The 22,084-nt window shown below is 48.7% G+C and overlaps 1 protein-coding gene across 3 annotated transcripts in view; it reads right to left on the bottom strand.

Moving 5' to 3' along the window:
* Positions 1 to 22,084, bottom strand: part of PCSK6 (proprotein convertase subtilisin/kexin type 6) — a 124,148-nt gene that overhangs the window by 8,923 nt on the left and 93,141 nt on the right. For all 3 annotated transcript variants that reach the window (XM_090028510.1, XM_090028511.1, XM_090028512.1), the window contains 4 exons: positions 14,773 to 14,952; positions 9,197 to 9,299; positions 5,866 to 6,062; positions 4,080 to 4,167 (listed from right to left, as the gene is read on the bottom strand). In XM_090028510.1, the coding sequence (XP_089884636.1) occupies positions 4,080 to 4,167; positions 5,866 to 6,062; positions 9,197 to 9,299; positions 14,773 to 14,952 (568 nt within the window). The remainder of the gene's footprint in view (positions 1 to 4,079; positions 4,168 to 5,865; positions 6,063 to 9,196; positions 9,300 to 14,772; positions 14,953 to 22,084) is intronic.

Genomic DNA, 22,084 nt, shown 5'->3' with positions numbered 1-22,084 from the left:
TTTCCTCTCTGTACCTACATCACTCAGATCCAGGGAAAGTCACTCTTTGAAGAAATCCAGAATAACTTTATCACACGGTAAAAGTTACCACTTTGAATTTCCAGTGATGCCGGAGGGTCTCACTGGCAACATGAGTTCCTCACCTGGTGTTTCTGTCCAGGGCTGAGCCCTGTGTGGCCCGTGATCACAGTTCAAGGCCACAAAGTGCCACCATGAGATTAAAAAACTCTCCAGACCCCAATGAAGTTTAACTCTGAGTGCTGTAGAGCTGTATGGTGCAGCTGCGCACGCGCTGCCTTGCCTCAGAGCCGTGCAGAAGGCATCTGAAATGGAGCCAGCACTTCAAAAGAAATTAAAGTCCTTCTTGGGACCAAAGGAATCGCTGCAGGTTCTTTAATTAAATGTTCAAGAGGAAATAGAATTAAAAAAAAAAAAAATGTGGGCAGCCAGCCTGACTCTCCCAAAGGCCTGAACACCACAAAGAGCCTCACAATAAAAGGAGGTGATAATCCCGCTCGCTCCTGTTCTTCTTGGCATTGCAGGAATTAAGCTGTTTAAATGTTATTCATCCTCCATACAGATACTCAGGGAATGCCTGCTCCATGATTCATGTACTTTTGTTGTAAGCTTGCAAGCTGTCTGAGGCAGGGATCTGCTTTGTGTTCAGTGTTCATACAGCGTCCAGCCCCGCAAGGTCCTGGTCCATGACTGAGGCATTACAGCAACGCAGATCATCATACTAGTTGATTCTTTGAATAGTATCTGGCTCTAAGGAGCAACAGATTTTTCTTTGGCTTCCTGCAGCCTGAATCTGAACGGCCAGACTGGACCCTCTTTCTCAGCACTGCTGCAAGGTCTCAGTTGCGGGACAGATGAGCATGTGCTCCAATGTCATTTATGCTGGTTTTATGCCCCACTGGTAACAGGAATGGACAGGCATGCCGCTAATTCCAGGGTAGCTCACAATGCAAGCAGCTCTGACTATACCACACTGCTAAGTGGCAGAGAGCAAGTACTAGCCTGTTTGCCTTTAGCAAAAGGCTGCCCCGGGATGGACAAGGACAGGTGGAACACAACCTGGTCCAACTGATGCAAGCACGGCTTGATCTCAGATTCCTACATGGGCAATTCCCCACTAGACTGGGGCAAATTACCCTGATTTAGAGGTTTGCACGGTCTGTCCACTACTTTTCCTCCCTGCTGTTATGCCATTTAACCCAGTGTAAGCAGGTCATCTGTCTGTACCCTCATGTCCACGCACAGCCCTGCTGGAGGTGACTGCTCACTTGGGGTGACAGTCTGGCCTTATGCCCCAGCAATACTACTTGTAAGGATAAGGCACCATAAGAAGGTCGGTTGCACCCTGGCTCCAGCCTCTGTTGAGCTGAGTGGAGGCCTAGATATGGTGAGGCCAGACTGCAGGTTAGTGCTGGATCCATCGTTACCAGCCCCAGAATGACCTTCCAGTAGGATCAACAAGGGCAAAGCAAGAGCCAGTCTGAAGATGGAGCTTGAGAAATGTATGGATGAGATCCCCTGGCATGGCAGCTTGCAATAACGGTATGGGGGTGAGTGGCCTTGAAGCCTGTGCACCTAGGAGTGAAGTCTAATTGCTGTTAGGATATGCTCTTCCCACCAGCATTCACACTGAGCAGGGCTGCGCTGGAACCAGCATGCCTGCATGGGCTGCTCAGCATGATTTCAACCAAAGGGAAGCTCCAAGCTAGAAAAGCAGGTTCGCACCCTAAGTTCCCAGCATTTGATTCAGAAAGGGCTTTAGCCCAAATGGCCACACTGCCCTCACAAGCCAAATGTGACAGACGGCTGAACAGTGAGGACTTGACGGCCCTGCTGGGACCTGTTCTTTGTTCCCAGAATAAGACGAGATGGAAAGTTCTTAGTGAAGCAACTTCAGTTAGGCCTTTAGCACTTTAATGTGACAGAGATGATTTGAAGTCCCAGCTTAAAGGGATACTGGACAATAAAAAGGCAGCTTTGTATGGATTATGCCTGACAATACTTCCACTCTCTCTCCTTTGAAGGAAGAGATAATCCTTTGGCCCGAGCAATTCTTACTTCTGCAAGAGCGCTGCTACAAAAGCATTGCTCTGGCCCAATTACAAGTTTTGGAGTGGAGCAGGTTTCCAAACGGGCCAGAAGAGGGGAAATGCATTCATTTCGCTGTGCCCTGCGTGGGCTCTGTGTGGGAAAAAACCCAGATTTCTTTCTTTTGTGGGGAGACCTTTAGCCCTGGCACACTGGCTTCCACTTCCTTCGGACGCTTCTGAAAATAACCATCTTCAATTCGGAGCTGGACTTGGATGCAGCAGAGTTTGGGTGAAGGTGAAAGTTGCTTTCCACTTCCCGTTGCAGTCAGGCTGGGCCCAGGGCAAATGAGAGTGGGCAGAGGGCTGCTCCAAGCCATACCAGCTGGAGCGGACACCCTGGGGGCTTGCCCATGGGCACAGGATGGGATGGGACTTAGCACATGCCAGTGCCCATTCCAGCCTCCCGGTGCTTCATGCAGCTAAAACCAGAGATCCTCAGTAGCAACACCTCAGGCTCGTTAGCTGCAGTGCCTCGGAAAGCTCTCACCCAATGACTCCAGGCCCACTCTGGCTCAGCGACACCCGAGTCAGCCCCATGCTAAATACCCAGGAGAGCTGATGGTCTTCATCAAGATGCCCGACACACCTAGGAAGTGGCAGGCAGAGAGTCTCAGCTCACAGAAAAGCCCTTCCTCCACAGCCCCGTTCAGGCCTTCTGCGATGGCCCCAACCCCATCAAGCCCCTTCCTGAGACAGGTGGCAAGCTGGAAACCTCTTATAGCTAAAGCGACACGGATGCTTTCAGGTGGCAAAGAAGGGAATTGGTGGGAGGTGAGTGACTGTAGCCTTCCAAGTGCAGCTCCTGGGCGCCAGCCGTGAGTCCTTTTCAGAGATCACAGCATTCACTCCCGTGGGCTCCAGCAGGAAGTCAAAGGGCTGGTGCACCTTGGGGAACTGTGTGGATTTCAAGTGCTACAGAAACCACCTCCCACCTCCATCCGCACCTGGACTTCTTTCAGGTTGGCTTCTGCTGCTTGGAAAGGGGGTTTAAGCCACTTAAACTGGAATGTAAGCGTTTGTGTCTACATGGTAGTGGTGGCAAGGGAGGGGATGTTACCAGTGTAATTAGCCCTGTACTATCCCGGTCTAACTGTGCCAGCACAACGGGCACAACTCTGGTGTGCCAGGGCGTTCTCAGCCTGCACCATGCATCTGCTACCCATCCAAAATGGGTATTTATAAACCCAGCTCAGCACCTCCTGGCCTATGGAGACAGAATTAATCCACACAGTCCATGCTGAAGGAGCCATCTGAGGCTCAGGAGGAAACACCTGTGTTGTCACAGTCACTGGAAACATTTTTCTTCCCCATTTTTCCTCCCCCCCTTTGGATCCTCCCCCTCTTCTTACAAACAAGGCAAGCAAAAGAGATTGACACCAGATGGCATGACGCAAACACGTGCCTGAAATGATGCGGTGGAGGATGAGGTCCTGCCACGTGTGGAGCCCCCTCCGCCTCTGCGGTGAGACAGGAGCACTCAGCCCCTAGCAGCATGAGGCCCTCTAACAGAAAAGGCTGGACTCCTGCTCCCATTGGTCTGAATTAAAGCAGGAGTAGTCATGGAGAGGATAATGCTATGCCTATGAGCAGGCAAAGAGAGGAGTCAATGTCTCTTCCGATGACAAGAATAATACTTCATGCTGCCACTTCAGGCGCACACAGTGCTACTTCTAACTGCAGGGGAGCATTTAAGCACCATGTTGATGAATGCTGGAGATCAAGAGATGGTATTTAGATAGTGCTTTCCAGCTGCAGGGGGAGTACATACAGCCCACACCCACTTCTGGATTTCCAGGCCTTTGGCAGTTTAAATCACAGCCCCGATGTGCTTGAATAGTCTCTCTCTTCCAGCGGAGATCAATGTCTTAAAAATTTCCGTTTTTCAGAGGGTGCTTGTTTCCAACCCTTTCCTTCATTTCAAATACAGTGAAAACCCTGAAAGTACAAATTTGTTCCCTGCTGATCTATTACCTGAATCCATCCTTGCACGCGGTACATTTATCGGGGTGGCCAATGCATTTTCTGCAGCTTTGATGACATTTGAGACAGCGCTTCTGACCTTTCAGAAAACACAGACAGTCAGGGTGAATCAAACATGGACAAGAGATGCAAGCAACAGTCACAGCCACAAAGCACAGGGTAGTTCAAGTTAAAAAGTACTGCATTTCAACTGCTGTTTGCAGGCAGCAGCTGCCGAAGGAGACAAGCATGCCCTTCAAACAGTCTGTTACAAATGACGTGGGGAAGGGTGGGGGACAGAAGCGGGATTCAAACTGCATGGATATGTGGAAGGGCCAGAATAGATATCGACTTGATGAAACTTCTGGGCTGGGGATCTTGGGATGATTCAGATTCAAGATATGCTTCCTGTTCACAAGTCTCAGATTATCCCCTGCATGCCAACAGGCGATGGGATTAGAAGCAGCATATGTTTTTTATGTGCTTTTACACTCAGAATGGGCCCAATGCAGCCTTCTTTAAAGTCAATGTGAGTTTTTAATAGGAGAAGGCTTAAGTCCCAGATTCCTGGCTCCAGCAGGGTTTTCTGGCCTGCTAGGGTCCTGTGTGGCCGTGTGCGTGGGCTAATGCCCATCCATGAGACAGGTGAGGAGGAAGCATTTCTATTTTTGACCACAGCTGGACAAGCTAAAAGGTTCACAGCTAGAATGCAAGCAGATGGTTATTCAGCGTTTGCTACCTGCAGCTGCATCAAGACAGAAATACCGTGGAGCAAAGCAAAGCGCAGGGAGGGAGGGCTGATGCCAAGACATGCCTTCATCTAGTAAATTCTGAATGTTTGGAAAATATAACTGCTTTCAATTCCCCATCTCATCTATTCAGCCCTCCCCACTCCCACTTCTTCTCTCTCACTGCCAATTAACCCAAATGGAACACCTTATCTAGGCATAATAATGATAATAGTACCCAATTGATTGCAGCTGCGGTAGTTAATAATATATTTCTGTAATGCATATTGTATGGCTCTAGTTAGGGTTTCTATCATCGAAATAAGGATGGTGGGTAAGAGTTTCACGTTTAGGAATTCAAGTACTTAACCCTCACAGACTTTCCATGGGAATTAGGCATCTAATCTTTGGCTGATGTTCCCTGCGAGCCCGGAGCTGGAAGCACTCCGGAGACTCAAACCAGAATGCTTCTCTCATCTGCTGCGTGACCTCGACTCGGATCCACAACTTTCCTGGTCTTTGAAGGCCTCAGTTTCCAGGTGCTGAATTGGTGGCAAATTGATTGGTGGCAACTTGGTGGCAAATCGATTTGCAGAGATTTCCACCCCCACCATTCCCAGTGGATTATACGTGACAGCACCCCTGAATGGGCTCAACATCGAGGGTTCCTCCCCTGTGGAGATGGGGCTCTAATGCATCCCAGCCTCCTTTGGCAGCTGCAAAGGTTAAGATAGCTCACATTCAAGAAGCATCACCAGGCTCTGATCAGTGACAAATGCTTTGAGACAGTCAGCCCCGTCTTGGACCTGGCACACTACAGTTGTTTTCTTGCACCATCCCAAGTTACCATTAGCGTTATGATTACCTTCGCTAGTGGTAGAGACAACGTGGTGCCAGACCCACGGTGACAGCAGGAGAGGTCTGTCTGAGCAGACTATGGTCTGGGGCTCTCAACCTTGCGCACCCTGCATTGACAGCTGAGATTGCTTAATTTTTTCCAATCTTGGCCATTCAACAAAAAACACTTGCATATCCACATGCTAGAGTGTACAAAGCATTCGCATCCTTACGTTCCTCTGAGTAAAACCCAGCTGGACATAGCATCGCACACGTGTTCGTTTCCTGATGGTGGTAATAGCCACGCCTGCAAGTCGTGCACTGAGTCTGGCCCCTGCCCGTGCAGTTTTCACACCCTTTGAAGCACCTCCGGCACCTTCTTACTGTGTCATCCCCAAAAAACCCTGAAGGGCAAGAGTTCACACACATCCTGGAGAAGACGGACAGCAAAACAACACGACATTAATCATTTTCCTTTTGTTTCCAAATGCCTGATCCTGAAAGATGCAGCCAACAGAGATCATGAGAGTGGAGAGTGCTAGAGTAGACCAACAACTGCATATCGCAAAGAGATTTTCTTAAAAAACAAAAAGGTTTGGTGATACACCCAGGGCTCTAGCTGGTGAGCAAATGGTTAAAAATTCTATTCTCGGTCTTACACTGCCCTCATCAATTCACCACCCTTCACAGCATGGGTGTCTGAGTGCCTTCCCTTTATCCAACTGCAGAAAAAGATACATTTTTTTGCAATTGCTCAGTTGCTCCAATAAAAGGTATCATTTCTGAACCAAGTGTTCTACGTTTTTGCATTTCTTTTTGCCTCAGGCCAACACGGCTACCAAATACTTCCCTTTTCAATGACTTTTCTGGGGTGGTGTTAAGCATCATTTTTCTCTCCCTTGCTCAGGTACTGAGGGAAGCCCTTCCTTTGGGAGGACAAATACTTTTATGCTTTTATGAACTAATGTTATGCGACTGTCTCCTGGAGCTCCCCATCTGCTGGTCTGCCTCCCTCTGTCATTTCCTCTCTTATACTTGGAAAGCTCTTGGGGCAGGAGCCATTTGTATCTGTACAGCACCCCGTACAATGGGGTTCTGATCCAGGACTAGGGCACTTGGGCATTCATTCAATACAATAACAAGCAATAATAGATCTAGGCTGAACTGCAGGCTGAAGCAAGTTTCCATTGCTTCTTTCCTCTACCTACGCTAACTTGACTTTATTTCTGGCTACACATATCAACCCTGGAGGAAAGTCCTTGCTGACTGCACCCACAGTCTTTTCTTTGATGAATCATTCACCAACCCAGAAGTATTCAGAAATCATCACTGTCAACCAGCAGCTTAGGGCAACATTCCTTAATTTAGGTATTCAGGCAGGATTGCTTTGCAAATGCATGCCCCATCAACTGCTTCTGAGCTATGACACCTTATGAAGGAGATACAAAGCAAAGAGAAGAGCTGGATGTCAGGACCTCTGGGTGCACATGGACCCAAAAGGAGGGGGTTCTGGCATAGGACATGACCACACACATGTGCATGCACACACACCATATTATTATACCTAGCAGGAACCTGCCTCTTGGCAGTGCAAGCTAAACAGGTGCATGTTGATACTTTAGCAAAGCTGACAAGTGGGTCACAAGTCCCAAAGTGTGGTGCATACTCTCAACTCATTAGGCCTAGAGGCCCATCCTCCTTTGGTACTTCCGGCAAGGTAATTCTCTGTATGCAACTAGCTCACTCCAGTAATCACTGATCTGCATCTATACCTGCTGTGAGTGCACAACAGTTATCTGAACAACCAGCTCCCCGTCTCAATATCATCCCTTACAGAATGACTGGATCATTCAGTTCTCCCTGCACTCTTTTCAACAATTTGGTCCTTTACTATCAAGGTTTGCACTGTGCAACAGTCATGGGGAGAGGTCACCCATGTCAGCAGCAAGGATCCTACCAGTTCCCCAGTGTAAATAAGCATTGACTTGACACATTTTTCAATATGACCATGGACAAGGATATCAAAGCAGCCTAAGTCATTTGGAAACCTAAGTCATTTAGACACATTGAGGCCTGGCCAGTTAACAGCAGCTAATAGCACTTAAGTTCCCAAGCACATGACTCTTTGCCATGCAACCACAGCTTCTGAATCATTGAGGTTTGTTTGGAACTCCCCATATTGTTCTGATTATAAGATGACCTTGCATATAAGTCAACTTCACATTATCAGGTTCAACTTTAAGGCAAGTGGTTTTTTTCCCCCTGAACTTGATGATACTCTACATTTGGACTGTAGCCTGATTGCTGGGGACAGGCTGAGCCTGCACAGTAGTTGAGTAAAACTGTTATGGGTCTGTTTGATGGGAAGAAATGTTGACTTATTGGAATGATATGGGCACATGTGATAACTTCCTTCTGCCATTCATGTTCCAATTTACAGCAAAAATCACCTCCCCTTCCCATTCCTTCTTGCAAAATATATTTTCACATGACTCCTTATGAAAAGAGTCCAATCAGGAGCCCTCCATGTATGCAGAAGGTAAGTACAGCAGAGGGAAGAGGTGGCACAGCAAGCTCCCTGGCTTGGCAATGCCAAGGGTGCCTCTCTGCCACCTAGTTGGTTTGCCTGCCAACCAGAGCCAAGTTGAGTCCAGCCCCCTGGGGATGGAACTGAGACCAGTTCATTTAATTGTGCATCAAAAGCATTTAACTGCCAGACTTCAACCAGGTGGCAACAACTTTCAGCAATAAGCCATCTAGTTGCACTGGAACTAGCTGCCTATTAGGATTCAGATTTCTAGGGCACATATCAGTACAGTGTCTGAGCACATAGCTCCACCCTGCTCCCCTCCACTGAGGCAGGGGAAGCGCCTCATCCCCCATTCACACGCAGGTTTTGGAGACATCCAGCAACTTGCCCAAAGTCATGCAGGCAGTGTGAGGCAGATCCAGGGAGGGAGAGCTAGGTCTCCTAAGTCCCAGCTCCTTGCCTTATCCACCTGCCCGCTTTTTACAGAAGGGAAACATGCTCCTTTCCACCTGCAGATTACAATGAAGCTTCTCTTCTACGTGACACCTGATTCAAACCAAAGCACTTACTGAATATTGTTATGGTATGCAAAGGCAGCCCTTGGGGTAAGGCAGTGGGCCAGGACATGGGCGGTGGCGGGTCCTTATAAGCCCCTTCCAAGCTCTGGGCAAATCAAGCAAGGCGTATCCACACTGTGGTGGCAACTTGTCCATGCCAAGATCCTCCTAAGCATGCGGTACCCAGAAAGATGCCACGGAGGCTGTTCTCAAGACCTTGGTGCTTAACACAGCCACTGAGTTAATCCAGCGGACCCAGGAAGCAGAAGCAGGTGCATGGGGTACGGTCCTGGCTGGGATACGCTAACACTGCATCAGAGACTTGCCCGCAAATCCCCCCATGCCTCAGGGAGCGGTACTTTTACAGTACGTGCTTGCTTCATCTACATGGATTGCAAACTCCTACCACAAGCATGTACAGCTCTGTGCACACTAGGCTGCTCCAGAAATACAAGGGAATAAAAATAACCACATTACCTGCCAGTTTTAGCACTTCCCAGGCTGTAATGGATGCAGTTCAAGCACTGATCTGCGTTAGGACCATCACATCCTTGGTCGCCGCATTCAGGATGACATGGACCTTGAAGAGACAGATATGTCTGCTGAGACACGTGGCACAAGAGCTTCCAAGCCCTGCTAGTATCTTCAACCCCCCTTCCTACAGAGGCAGGAGTGGCTCGGGGCCAGTGGGGATAGGGGGCTGCCCATAAGGAGGACAGGATAGGACCCCAATCTTTCTGGAGGGTTTGAAAGGTAACGTGCTCTTCTGGGGCAAATAGCCAGGAAGCCGTTTCCGTCCATTTGTCAGCTGCCCTTTCCCTTCACCCCCTGCCAACTATGTGTGTCGAGAATGCAGAATAAGGAAGCTCCCTTCCTAGTACTACACTGCAGCAACTGCCCAGACCCTTTATAAAACCACCTGCCCCAAGGCCCAGGGATGCTGCTGAGGGCGCTCATAGCATAGATTCCCACAGGAAGGAGGTGGCTTATTGTACCTATGGATCCCCCGATCAAGCCCTTTTTCTTTGCACACTGCAATTTCAGGTCCCTAACACTGAACTGGGCACAGTTGTATGCTAGGACCACCACACGTGGATTCCTGATGGGGTTGTCCCTTTGAGGGGGAAAAAGAAATAGCAAGCCTTTAAACGTTTTCCAAAAAAAAGTGCAGGCCTGATATAACACTCCATGAATCCATTCTATACCTACAGGACATTTTTCACCCAAACCCACACTATCTATAGTAAGAAATGCTTTGATATGGTTCATATGTGTACTCACACATGTAAATACACACAGGCTCATGCACACGCAGGTTGTTTCTTCTGTGTCCACTTCTGCAGTATCTCCCTCCTTAGCACTAACTGAGACGTGAGGTTGCCTGGCTATTATAATCAGATTTGACTATCATAACTAGGACAAGTCCATAGTCACCTGCTACTAATTCTTGTATGAAACAAAGCAGAAAATATTAAAAGGGACTGGAAAGAAAACATGGTCTGGCTACAGGTTGGCACCTCCGGTAAGATGCTTTTTGGAACAGCAGAGTCCTTAGTTCACAACCATAACTGTCTGGCCTGAGGAGAGCCAATAAAATAGGAAGCAGGCATCAGAGAAACTCCAAAAAGTATCCAGTCTCTAAGAGAAAGAGGCTGCTGTGATCCAGGAGAAACAGAGAGGGAAAACTCCCCAAAGCAGTGGCTCTGAGCTCGATGGAAGAATGCACTTAAAAAAACCCACTGGATATAGCAGGACAGACGCTTCGATCCTCTGCAGAGATGGACACAGTGGGGGGAACAGCTCTGTGGGGCACATAAATGTACTGGGAATCTGAAAGGTATGACTGTGGGCAGCCCAGGGAGACCAAGGCAGAGAAGAGGCACGAGAGGCCAGATATCCTGTCCTTTCAGAGCCTTTGCCTGCCCTAAGGAAATCTGGTGATAGTGACTGACCATTATAAATCGTTTGACTCCATCCAAGTTTCCAGTGTTGAGTGCCCTAGTGTAGACAGGCCACTGCCCTTAAGTGCTGGTCCCATGAAAGTCAATGGTAAAATCCCCAGCAATATCAGTGATGTCAGGATTTCACCCTGATGTCACTGAAGGCCATGCATAGTCAGTCCAATACATATATGGAATAGGAAGTTGCTGGGTGGGACATCAGGAGCAAGAACTGAACCTGCAGCTCCCCCTGGATCTAAAAGTCTGAGCCTCTGCTGAGTGCAAAGGCTGGGCTGGTCCAGGCTGCAGCTGGCTTGCTAACCTCAGTACTGTACATGGCTCAACTACCACCCAAGCGGAGCTGAGCACTACTTGAAGAGAAATGGGTTAGATAGATAACTAGGTGCAGTGTGTGTAGGGCCAGACAAGTCCACTCCGCACAGCACATGGCCTTGCCTGAGGCACTGTGTCCAAGTTTGGGTGCTGCCTTTGGACCAACTGGAGAAGAAAACAACAGAACTCAATCTGAAGCCTAGAAAATACAACCTGGGAAGGAAGACTGGAAAGCACAGGGTTAGTCTGCTCTAGAGGAGACTGAGGGGGAGACATGATGGGTAAAGGGCTGCAATAAAGGAGAAGGCAACAGGATTTTTCTCTATGAGAATAGGACAAGAAGCAACAGACTTAAGCTGCCAGAAGGGAGCTTAGGTAGGACATCAAGAAAACTCTCCAGTTGCAAGGACAGCAAGGTGCTGGAATAGACTGCGGCATCTCCATCCCTGGAGGTGTTTAAGAGCATGTTAGACACGTGTCAATCTGGAATGGTTTGGATTGAGTTAGCCGTCTTGGTCCCTTCTGGTCCTATTTCTCTGCAAGTCTGTATCACAGGGAAAGAAGCATGTTCCAGCTTCATATTTTTGTTGACCAGGCTGAACTCCCTTTCCCATCATGATTTAGCACCAGCCACAGGTCTTCGGTGACAGCCTGCTCAGCTTTACCGCCTCATTCCACGTGCTCAGGGTTTTGTCTCCAAGCACATGCTGCCCATCTATGCCAACACCACTGTCAGGTTTGCATTTCCCTCCCTGCTCTGGTTCCAGCAGCTTTGTCTGGGGCGACGGCCTGCTTGGCTTCCAGCCAGTCTTGGAGCTGCCCCATCCCCATGGGCTGGGAAATGTCGACAGCAAATCTTTTTTTACTCGCCTTGACATCTTCACTACCAATTTGTGGTGGGGGTGATGGAACCCGCCATTTTTTTCAACCTCTAATTTGATCCCTTTACATAGTCTGTCCTGGACCATCTGCTCCTTTATAGTCCACGTGTGGGCTGGCAGCACAGAACGCGTCCAGGCGGTTTGGCTCTGTGCAGCTGACAACAATGCCTGCCCCCTCCCCACACACCGCACCGGCACTGCTGCACAAACAGCCGAGGGAGGCCGGGGCGTTTCACGTCCAGCCTGATTGCAGTCTCGCTCCATCCAGAAACAGCCTGCTTTAAACCTGCGCAGTGCAACAGCTCAGCCCCGCTTCACACCGACAACCAGGCAGCTGTTTGACTCGGACCCCTGGCAGACAGCACGGTGCTCCCCCAATGCCAACAGCAACACTGCTGTTGGATACTGCGTTCTTCTATTCACTCGTCTTGACAGCAATGCTGAACTGCAGCTTGGAGGCAACTGGTAGATCCTGTGCTCCCTCCCATAACAGCAGCAACAGCATGGACAGCAACGGCGCTCAGCTCGCATGCTGCTCAGCGCTGGTGAGCAAGGGCCACCCTCACACCAGAAATGTCCCCTTGTCCATTCAGTCCTTCCAGACACCAGGCAGCAAGAAGGTGCACCATGACATGAGCACTGAGTTCCTTGGAAGAAGATCTCTCAGCGAGCGATCCTAGCAGGAGCTCTGCTCACCCAGCATCCTGAGGGGATGTCTGAGCTCATCCCTTTACATGAGCTAGCTTGGGCCTTGGGAGCAGGAGAGCTGCCTTTGTGCATCGCTCTGCTCTGGATAATCACCTTGGGGAGAAGCAGGGTAGATGAGTCTGGGTGCAGTGCCACAGCTAACGCGGCTGTCCTGCTTGAGGAGCATGGCACTGCACTGGGCCACGTAGAGACACCTTTCATGGCTGTGCTGTCGGCAGCCAGATTCAAAGCAGCATGCGAGAAGCTCTCAGTCCCATTGCTGGGTCCCTCAGGCTGTGTTAACCATGCTTGTTTTATCCTTGGACAAACTCTTTGCAACCCAAACACTGGGCAATGCTGACTGGGTCCAGAGAAGAGAGGAGGAAGCAAGATGAAGGAGAAGAGGTGTCTCAGCTTTCAAACCCACCAGCTCCGTAACCAGGTAACCCGTTCCACATCCTGGAAGGTATGTAGGTACCTAATTCCCACCGAAATCATCAGAATCAAGGCACCCAAACACCTTGCAATATCTGCCTCCTCATCCCTAGGGTTGGGCCCAAGAGACAACTCTATGTGCAGCCTCATCCAACTTGGGGGAGATTTAGATCGGGGCAGGGGGCTGTGGTACCAGGAACCAGAGACCACATGGGTGTGGAGAAGAAAGGGCCAAGTAGAGGTGGGAAGGATTTTCAATACAAATTAGCAGACAAAAGACCTGTCTACACTAAGGATGCTCAGGGGATGACCCCGATGGCCATTCCTGAAATCTTTGCCTCTGGTGCACTTGACAGCAGGGCAGAGGGAGCCCATGCAGCATCCTCGCTGCTTCGGTTTAGACTCGGAGCACGGGGAGCGCAAGTGGATGGATGCAGTTTAGCTTTCAGCAGAAGTCTGGACACCGCTCCAGGGGCCACGTGGATGGGCCCAGAGCTCACCAGACACTCTGGTTTCAACACCAGGGCTGGTTAGTGAGATCAAACCTGATGGGAGCAATCGGGCACTAGGAGTTCACGTGTCCGGCTCACAGAGAGCCTTCTCATTACACTTAACCATCCTCCGTGTTACCGGGATTTACAGAAACCTATCCTGCTGCACGTTAATACTCACAATGTCTCCCCGTAATTTATAAGACCACAGGAAAAGCAACACAGCAGATTAATGTGTCAATAATTTAAGACTTGTTTTACAGAAATGGAAACTTGGAAAAGGAGGCTGAGTGGCACTGGTGGCGATTTCAGTGCGAGTGATCCAAAATGCATTAAGCGAATCATTCACTGAACTCCTGAATTGTCAGTGTTGTTCATCTGTAGAAACATACTGCATAAAACAGAAATGTGTATGCTCAAAATGCAGCCTCACATTTACCTAGCAGCCATAATATTTACCTACAGGCATTTGCCAAACCAAAGCTACACGGCATTTCTTGCTAATCCTTTAAGGACAAAGACAAAAGGCCCAGAGAACTGGTGCCTGTTCAGCAAATGCTTGGTGTAACATAGGCACTTCTGAATTCACTCTGTTGCATTTGCTGCTAAAGGTGTTGCAGGTAATTAAGACAAATCTGTGCCAAGGAGAAATTTTTTTTCTTTTGGCAGCCTTCATCCCTCATCCATTGTCGACCACAGCAGTGAAACTGTAATCACAGGGCTGGGACGTAACCTGGGGTGCAGGCTCTTGGCTGGAGAAGAGGCTTAATACCCCTGCTGCAATGCAGCCCTGCTTTATACTCCTGCTGCAATGCAGCCCTGGTCTCCAAGCATAGTGGTTACAACACAAAAGCCAAGAGGGAAGATGCCTGGGGATGATCTGCATGTATGCACAGGCCCGCGTATGCTTCCCACCAGGGAATACAGACCCAATGCAAAGGGGCCTCTGGGCACGTGAGAATCAGGCACTTCATCATGTCAGTGACTTCAGGTGAAAAAATGCTCTCACCAAGGACTTTCTCGCACTACCCATATAAGCTTCAGGAGCTTTTCCTGGGCTTATGCTTGTGTACCCAGATAAGCGTCATAATCTACATATGCCAAAGCTGCACTTGTCTCCTGGTGACATGAGCCAGGATCAGGCCAAGTAGGATAAGGATGTTCTAGCCTCTTTTCTTCCTCTCCCCAAAGAAACAAACCCTAAACACAGAACCACGACCATAGGGCAGGTCCTACTTCTTGCAGGGAAGCCATATTCAGTTGATAGAGGGTTGGGAAGTTTTTACCTGCGTATTCTTCTTCTTCCTCCACCACCTCCACCTGACTCTGGAAGAACGACACTTTGGAGGACTCCATTTCCGAGTTGGACATTTTCATCGTCCTTGACCGGGTGTGATGGGAGCCAAAAGTGTTGTATGGGTGCTCAGCCGTGCCATACAAAAAGAGGGTCCATTCCTTTAACTTCCCTGAAAGAGATTCAATGGTCACAACCAAATGACGACATTTAGCTTCTACTCTCTGCCATCTTTTGCAGGATTGCAAAGCACTTTATGCTGATCAGGAAGGCCTCACACCCCTGCTGTGGATGGTACGGTTTCCCCCAAGAAGCCATGAAGTGTAGGCATGTCAGCCTACAGAAGCCAACTGTAGGAATGAGGCACCGAACCTAGGAGTCTTCTCTCAGCAGGCATGCCAGGAAATATAATGGCTTCAAGATTTTACACAGTATAAAATTGTCAACAGAGCAGAAGCAAGATCACTCAGCATAAATCTTTACTAGCTGACTGAACCGTGGGTCTAAATTAAGGTATCAGTTCAAACCCATTAGGGAATTTTTTTAATGCATTAAGTGTCATGTGATCAACTGCAATTACACCATGTGCGTAATAACTGAACTATGGAGAAAACTGTTTGCTACAAAAGCTGTAATTCGAGATAAGGAGAATTTTTTTTTGTCCTGCACAAATGCATCTCCAAACATATGCTAGGGTTATATTTAGGCCTGGTTTCCGCAGTCCTCTAAACAAGTTTTTTTTCCTCAACACAACTGCTTTAAAAAAAAAAATAAAAAAATCAGAAGGACCATGCCAGAAGCATCATGACTGCATAAACACCAGAGCCAGAAAGGAGCATTGGCCAATTATTTTTGGTTTGCGTAGGATGGGATAAACTGGCATCACAGATGCGATCTATGCCACAGAATTTCAACATAAATATAACATGAAATGCAATGCCAATAAGTAGAAGTGAATAAGCTCGGGGGCAAATGGGGTCAAATAGCAGAGCCCCAAGAAGGCACCTCCTATGGTGTTAGAAAAGCAGTCTCTAAAAGAAGCCTGTCTGCATAACAACTTTATGGCTACTTTTAAATCCACATATGGGGGGTAACAGCTGTGTGGGCATTCCCACCTTGGTTTAAGAGGGTCTCATTTTACTCACAGCATACTATTTATACTATACCTATTACATTTATATTATTATACTATCTCATGTTTAAATGCGTTCCAGTATATAGGATCTGCACTGCAGTATATGCTATACTACATGAAAGCAGTATGTGGATGCATTTACACTGGTATAAAGTGGCTAACATAGACCTAGTTTACAGTATGGACACACAAATAATTTATCATGGAATAAAAGGGTGAGGACTTTACCACACATCAGCTTCTCGGTGGTACCTTAGCTCTCCATGAAACAGGGAATTTACCATGGTTTAGCTACTACTAACCCTGGGTTAAGAGCATGCACACATGCAGTTATCACAGAGCAGCTGACATGTGGTAAAGCCCTACTCCTTTTCACCTCAGGGTAACTTCTTTGTATGTCCCCATCCTTATTCCTAAAAGGGAAGGGGAATAAATTAGACTGGTTTAAACCATCACCTTTATACAAGTATAACTCCAACTCTGTATTGATTTAACTTTGTAAAAAAAACAATGCTAACCAAACAGTCCTGGTGGTAGATAACTTGCATACAGGCCAGGCTTAAGCCACATGGGAATCAGTTCAGCACTTAAACTGGAATAAATAGTCTTAAATCCCCCATCAAGGTTTGTGCCAGTTCAACCCAACATGTTTAGAACCCGTTTAGGGAGTTTTCTGTCCCATGCAAAGAAGGCTCCCAAAAGCTCAAAGACTCCTGAAAACCTTCTTCGCCCCATTCTGCATTGGGAATTGTGAGGCATGCATTGTCAGAGGGCCAGAAGGCCTGCCTGAATCAAACAGCAGCAGGGGAAAATAGGCAGCCCACTCCCAGGATGCCCTTCCCCAGGGGTTTGCACAGCATTCTAGGGAAGTGCCGGACACTCTGTTCGGAGGGCCAAGAGGGGTTTGGCCAACACTTTTGAGACCCGGCTGCCTGAAGTGATGCACCAAGATCTGCATCCATGGCCCTAAACTAAACCGACAGGGGTCTGAGCACCCTGTGGTCACAGTGCAGCTCAATGCAGGGGCAACCACATACCACAATGGCAGGACCAGGGGGTTACTGTACAGGCAAGGGAGGGGATGACGGTGTCCTGACTTGGTTACAAAGAGAGGGCATGGAAGGGTCTTCCTTCTAGATAGTGGTCTTCCCACTCCTTGTGTTTCCATGTGAGACAAGCATGATTCAGACTGAAGGGTGGGAGGGAAGAGTCACTCTGAAGACAGGATCATTATAAGTGTGTGTCCTCTCATCTTAGCACCACCGCACTGTTCTGATCTTCCTGGGCTTGGTTTCTGTTGGTCATGCTCCTCTGATGCACACATCTGGAGAGAAGCAGAGGCAAGACCCGTTTGGCTGGTCCAGGAAGTGTTGCTGCTTCTTTCCAGGAGCACAATGTGTAACTAAGACTTTCTGCTGTTAATTCCCAGGCAGCACATGAGGGGTAGGCCAGTTCCAGGCTGTAATACTTTACATCTGAAGCACTAAACCTCTAAATTAACATATCTGATGTTCAAATACCTTGGCTTTTTATGCCACAGGTTTCTTTAGGCTGTGCTAGAAAGGACCAAGTACATCCACCTGCTTCAGTGTCTCAAGCAAGTATTGACTGGGCACTGCTGGCAAACACAAACTGGAAAGCTACAGGTGTTTTAATTGGGAGAGATTCAGCTATAAGCCTCCAGCTCATTGAACAAACTTGCTCTGAAGCACTCAAGCATCCTAGCCTCTGACATGGGGTGCTGCGCTGTACCACCTCCTTCCTTGACGCTCTGGGCTGGGGAGGAGGCTGCCGAGCCCTGATCATGCATGCACTCTCAGGCAGGCTTGACTTTATCATGAGTATATCCCCAACCACTATTGGCTGTGAGCAAGGCGATGGAGACTGGCTCTGCCCTTCTCCTACCTCCTGTCCCCAAAAGGCCGTTAATGGGACTGAAACCAGACCAAGGGTCTAGGCAGTCTGAATGGTGGGACTCTCGGTAGCAGGAATCAAAGCAGAAGCTAAAAGAAGTGATGTGGTAGCTAAGGCTGGTGGAGGGTCATTAGCTGCTGTATGTGATAACCACCAGAATGGGTCAGTGCCCTACAGGGGTGGGCATGGATTCCACCAGCACCAGAACGCAATCCTCCATGGGCAGTTACACCCTCGCAGTGCAAATCATTATTCAATGTTTAATGCTATCGGGGGAGTGTTAATCGTCTTTGGCTTACAGGCGTTTAAGGCTCTCCTGCATCTGAACTGAACCACAGCCAGCCAGTGAGTCTCAGAGAACTCTGTCCCCTTTTGCATTCACAGGAAAACTCTTTGAACATCAGGAACAGCTCTCAGGTCACGTGGAGGTGGAAGAGCGGCCAGAAATTCAGGGGAGGGAAGAACTGAAGATTCACGCAGGAGGAGAGGCTCCCTCCCAACCATAACAGATGAGGGCTTGCAAGTGTCATCTCTCCATAGGGCTGTAACCTTTGGGGAGAAGAAAAAAAACTGCAGCCCCTGCTACAGCCCTTCAAAAACTGTTTTATGTGAAACCTGGAGGAGCAGCTGACATGGCAGAAACTTTTGCATGGAGAATCATAGCCAGCATTACAGTCTAGAGATGCTTTGGTAGTCTTCTGTTTGAAGGCATCAATATTCATCCAGTCAGCATGGATTCACCAAGAGCAACCTGACTGCCTTCTATGATGAGATGACTGGCCATGATACCCCTAGGTCCCTTTGACTGTGCCAATCCTGCCCAATGGGCACCTTTCTTTCTCGCCTGCCACGTCTTGTTGGTGATTATTATGAATAGGGAGGCTGCCCTCAAGTTTATGTTGGGCACGGTCCTCATGGACACTGCTGAATCGTGTGGGTTCTTGGGCCCCTTTTGGGTCCCGCTCCAAAAATGGATGCCTTTCAGGACACCCTCAGCCTTATGGGCTAGATGCATGGCTCCAAACTGTCCCTTTACCACGCCCTAAGCCTCGCAGATGGCATTCACTCATTGTCCCTCCAAGTGCTTAATTTAGCTCAGCCTTCAGTCATCACTGGGCTCTCCGCAGCTCTGTCTCTCTCTTGGTGCCCCCCTGACACTGGGATCTGCTCACCCCTTTTGTCCTCTGTACCCACTCTGGCACTGGGTTTTGTTCATCCTGAATCCTGCACCCACTCTGGTGCTGGGGTCCCCATGCTGTAGAGGGCCCCCAGTGAGGCCTCCTCCTTCCCCAATAGCCTCAGCCCGATCTTCTGGAGTTATAAGACAGCAACCAAAATATGAGTCCGTGGGCTATAACATAACACAAAAAGTTCAGGGTGTGCTCTACCCCTTTAAAAGAGTCAAACTTCTTCCCTGGCACTAAGTGCCTAGTAGTCAAGGGTACCTGGTGAACTCCTGAATCCCCATTAGCCCCAAGTGCTACATACCAGGCAGCTGCAGCATCTCTAGGCAATTCCTCCCTGGAGGATCCTTTCCCTTTGGCTGCTGGCAGGGAACTGACTCTCTAGTCCCATCCCTGGCATTTATATGGGCCCAGAGCCCTGCCTCTTCTGGTCAGCTGACCAGGTGCAGGTGCAGGCTAATTCCCTCCTTAGGCCTGCTGCCACAGTAACGTGCACCTGTGTGCTTCCTGCCTGATTGCTAGGGCTCTCTCCCTAAGCAGTTTCAGCCCTTAAAGGAGCAGACACCTTAGTGCCCTGCAAAGTCTCCCATAGCATTCTTGCAAGCAAGCTAAGGAAGTATGGGATGGATGAATGGACTGTAAGGTGGATATAAAGCTGGCTAGATTGTTGGGCTCAATGTGAAGAGTTCAATGGCTCAAGGTCTAGTTGGCAGCTGGTATCAAGTGGACTGCCCCAGGGGTTGTTCCCGGGATCAGTTTTGTTCAATATCTTCATTAAGAATCTGGAAGAGGGGATGGCATGCACCCCCAGCAAGTTTGCATATGACACGAAGTTGGGGGGAGTAGTAGATACACTGGAGGGCAGGGCTAGGATTCAGAGAGACCTTGACAATTTGGAGGATTGGGCCAAAAGAAATCTCATGAGGTTCAACAAGGACAAGTGTAAAGTCCTGCACTTAGGACAGAGCAATCCCATGCACCGGGACAGGCTGGGGACTGATGGGCTGGGCAGCAGCTCTGCAGAAAAAGACCTGGGAATTATAATGGACAAGAAGCTGGATATGAGTCAGCAGTGTGCCCTTGTTGCCAAGAAGGCTAATGGCATCCTGGACTGCATTAGTAAGAGAGCTGCCAGCAGACTGAAGGAAGTAATTATTCCCCTCTACTCTGCACTAGTGAGGCCATATCTGGAGTACTCTTTTTAGTTTTGGGCCTCCCACTATATAAAGGATGTGGACAAGTTGGAGAAAGTCCAGCAGAGGACACTGAACATGGTTAAGGGGCTGGGACACATGAGTTATGAGGAGAGGTGGAGGGAACTGGGTTTATTCAGTCTGGAAAAGAGAAGCCTCAGAGGGGACTGAATAGCAGCCTTTAACTCCCTGCAGGGGGGTTGCAAAGAGGATGGAGCTGGGCTGTTCTCAGTGGGGGCAGATGATAGGACAAGGAGCAATGGGCTCAAATTGCTGCAAGGGAAGTTGAATATTAGGAAAAACTTTCTCACTAGGAGGGTGGTAAAGCACTGGAATGGGTTACCCAGAGAGGTGATGCAATCTCCATCCTTGGAGGTTTTTAAGACCCAGTTTGACAAAGCCTTGGCTGGGATCATCTAGGTGGGGCTGGTCCTGCTTTGGGCAAGGGGCTGGACTGGATGTGACCCCCTGAGGCCCCTTCCAACATTAACTGTCTATGAGTCTATGTCCCGGTAGAGGAACTCTATGAGTTGGAAAAGGTGATGGGAAAGCCAATGCCTGAGGCTAGTCTTTAAATGCAGCTTCCTTTGACTGTAGGGGTCTGGGATAGCAAGGAGTTAGTTAACAAATGAGAAGGGGATGCAGACAACAGAGAGGCCAAATACCAGGCCAGCAATCCTTTGCGTGCCTGGCACAGTCATGAGGCAGTGTGCAAATACAGCCTACCCCAGCCTAAGTGCGTCCTGATGTATTTGATCTCTGGTGCTAACAGGACTTGGAGCAGGATTTTCCCATGGTCCCAATTGTGGACTGAGAACAGAGCTGTGCCAATCACTTCTCCCGGCAGGAACAACTGGATCTGGGACCTACAGTTCTTCCCTTTGAGAATTTATCACCAGTGATACATAGTGGTAAAAACCTTTGTTAAACAAGACTACTGTCTGATTGGCAGTAGGAATGAAGCATTTCTGAAAGAAAACCATCTTCAAACACACAAGACTACTTTGTGCAAAGTCTTCCCATCCCATGGCAGCATGTCCAGCTGCCCGGGACACTCCAACAAGTTCCTGGATGTAGTGTCAGTCTGGTTCCTCTCAGCTCTCCCTGCCCCTCGAAAGTTTTTCCAAATCCTACCAGAATTTTTATGTTTCCTGTCTGGTGGGTCTTCATCTTCTGGTCTGACCATTTAGAGGGTTGGTCACAGACTGGAGACAGAATGGTCAGAGCTGACAGCCTATCTGGCTAGCTTGGGGGCCGCTCGATGCAGAGCCATGGAAACACAGAACAGTGTCATCTGGAAAGCCTGCCCAGGAAGATACTCAAGCAGCAAGTCTGCACTGAGCTCTGTGCTATTCTGCACTGTCACAGGGACCCAAGTGAGCCAATTTAAATCTAACATGGGCATGTGCATAGGAAATAACTTCATATTGCCCAGCTGCATTAACATCTTCCCTGCAGACCTGCAAACAGAGGGAGCCGTGACCCCAGCACAAGCTGCCCATCTCTGCTCTGAGTCTGAATCTTGACTTGGACACAGGCCCTCTTTGTGACTTTGGCTGAATCAAATTTGCTTTGGCTTTGTGCAACCCCCATTAGCAGGGACAATAATCCTGACCCTGCCTCACCATGGTGAGAGCTATAGTCAGTATGGCTGTAAAGCACTGTGAAGGTGAAAGGCATGGTGTCCTGTAAGTGCTGTGCATTACTTGGGGGTAATGAGTCCTGAGTCATCTGATTCATATTTGCTTTCTTTTTTAAAAAAATGCCAGCTGAAAATAGTCAAGAAACAAAATGGAGCAATGCCTGTCAGCCTGTGACAGTTTTACTGATCGCATTAAATGTATTAGGAAACATTCTGGCAGAAATCACAACTATCTG

Source organism: Crocodylus siamensis, chromosome 15 (genome assembly GCF_052110815.1).
Source record: "Crocodylus siamensis isolate JL-2025a chromosome 15, ASM5211081v1, whole genome shotgun sequence".
NCBI lineage: Eukaryota > Metazoa > Chordata > Crocodylia > Crocodylidae > Crocodylus > Crocodylus siamensis.
The sequence above is the reverse complement of the archived record's forward strand: the minus strand, read 5'-3'. Positions and strand labels throughout refer to the sequence as shown.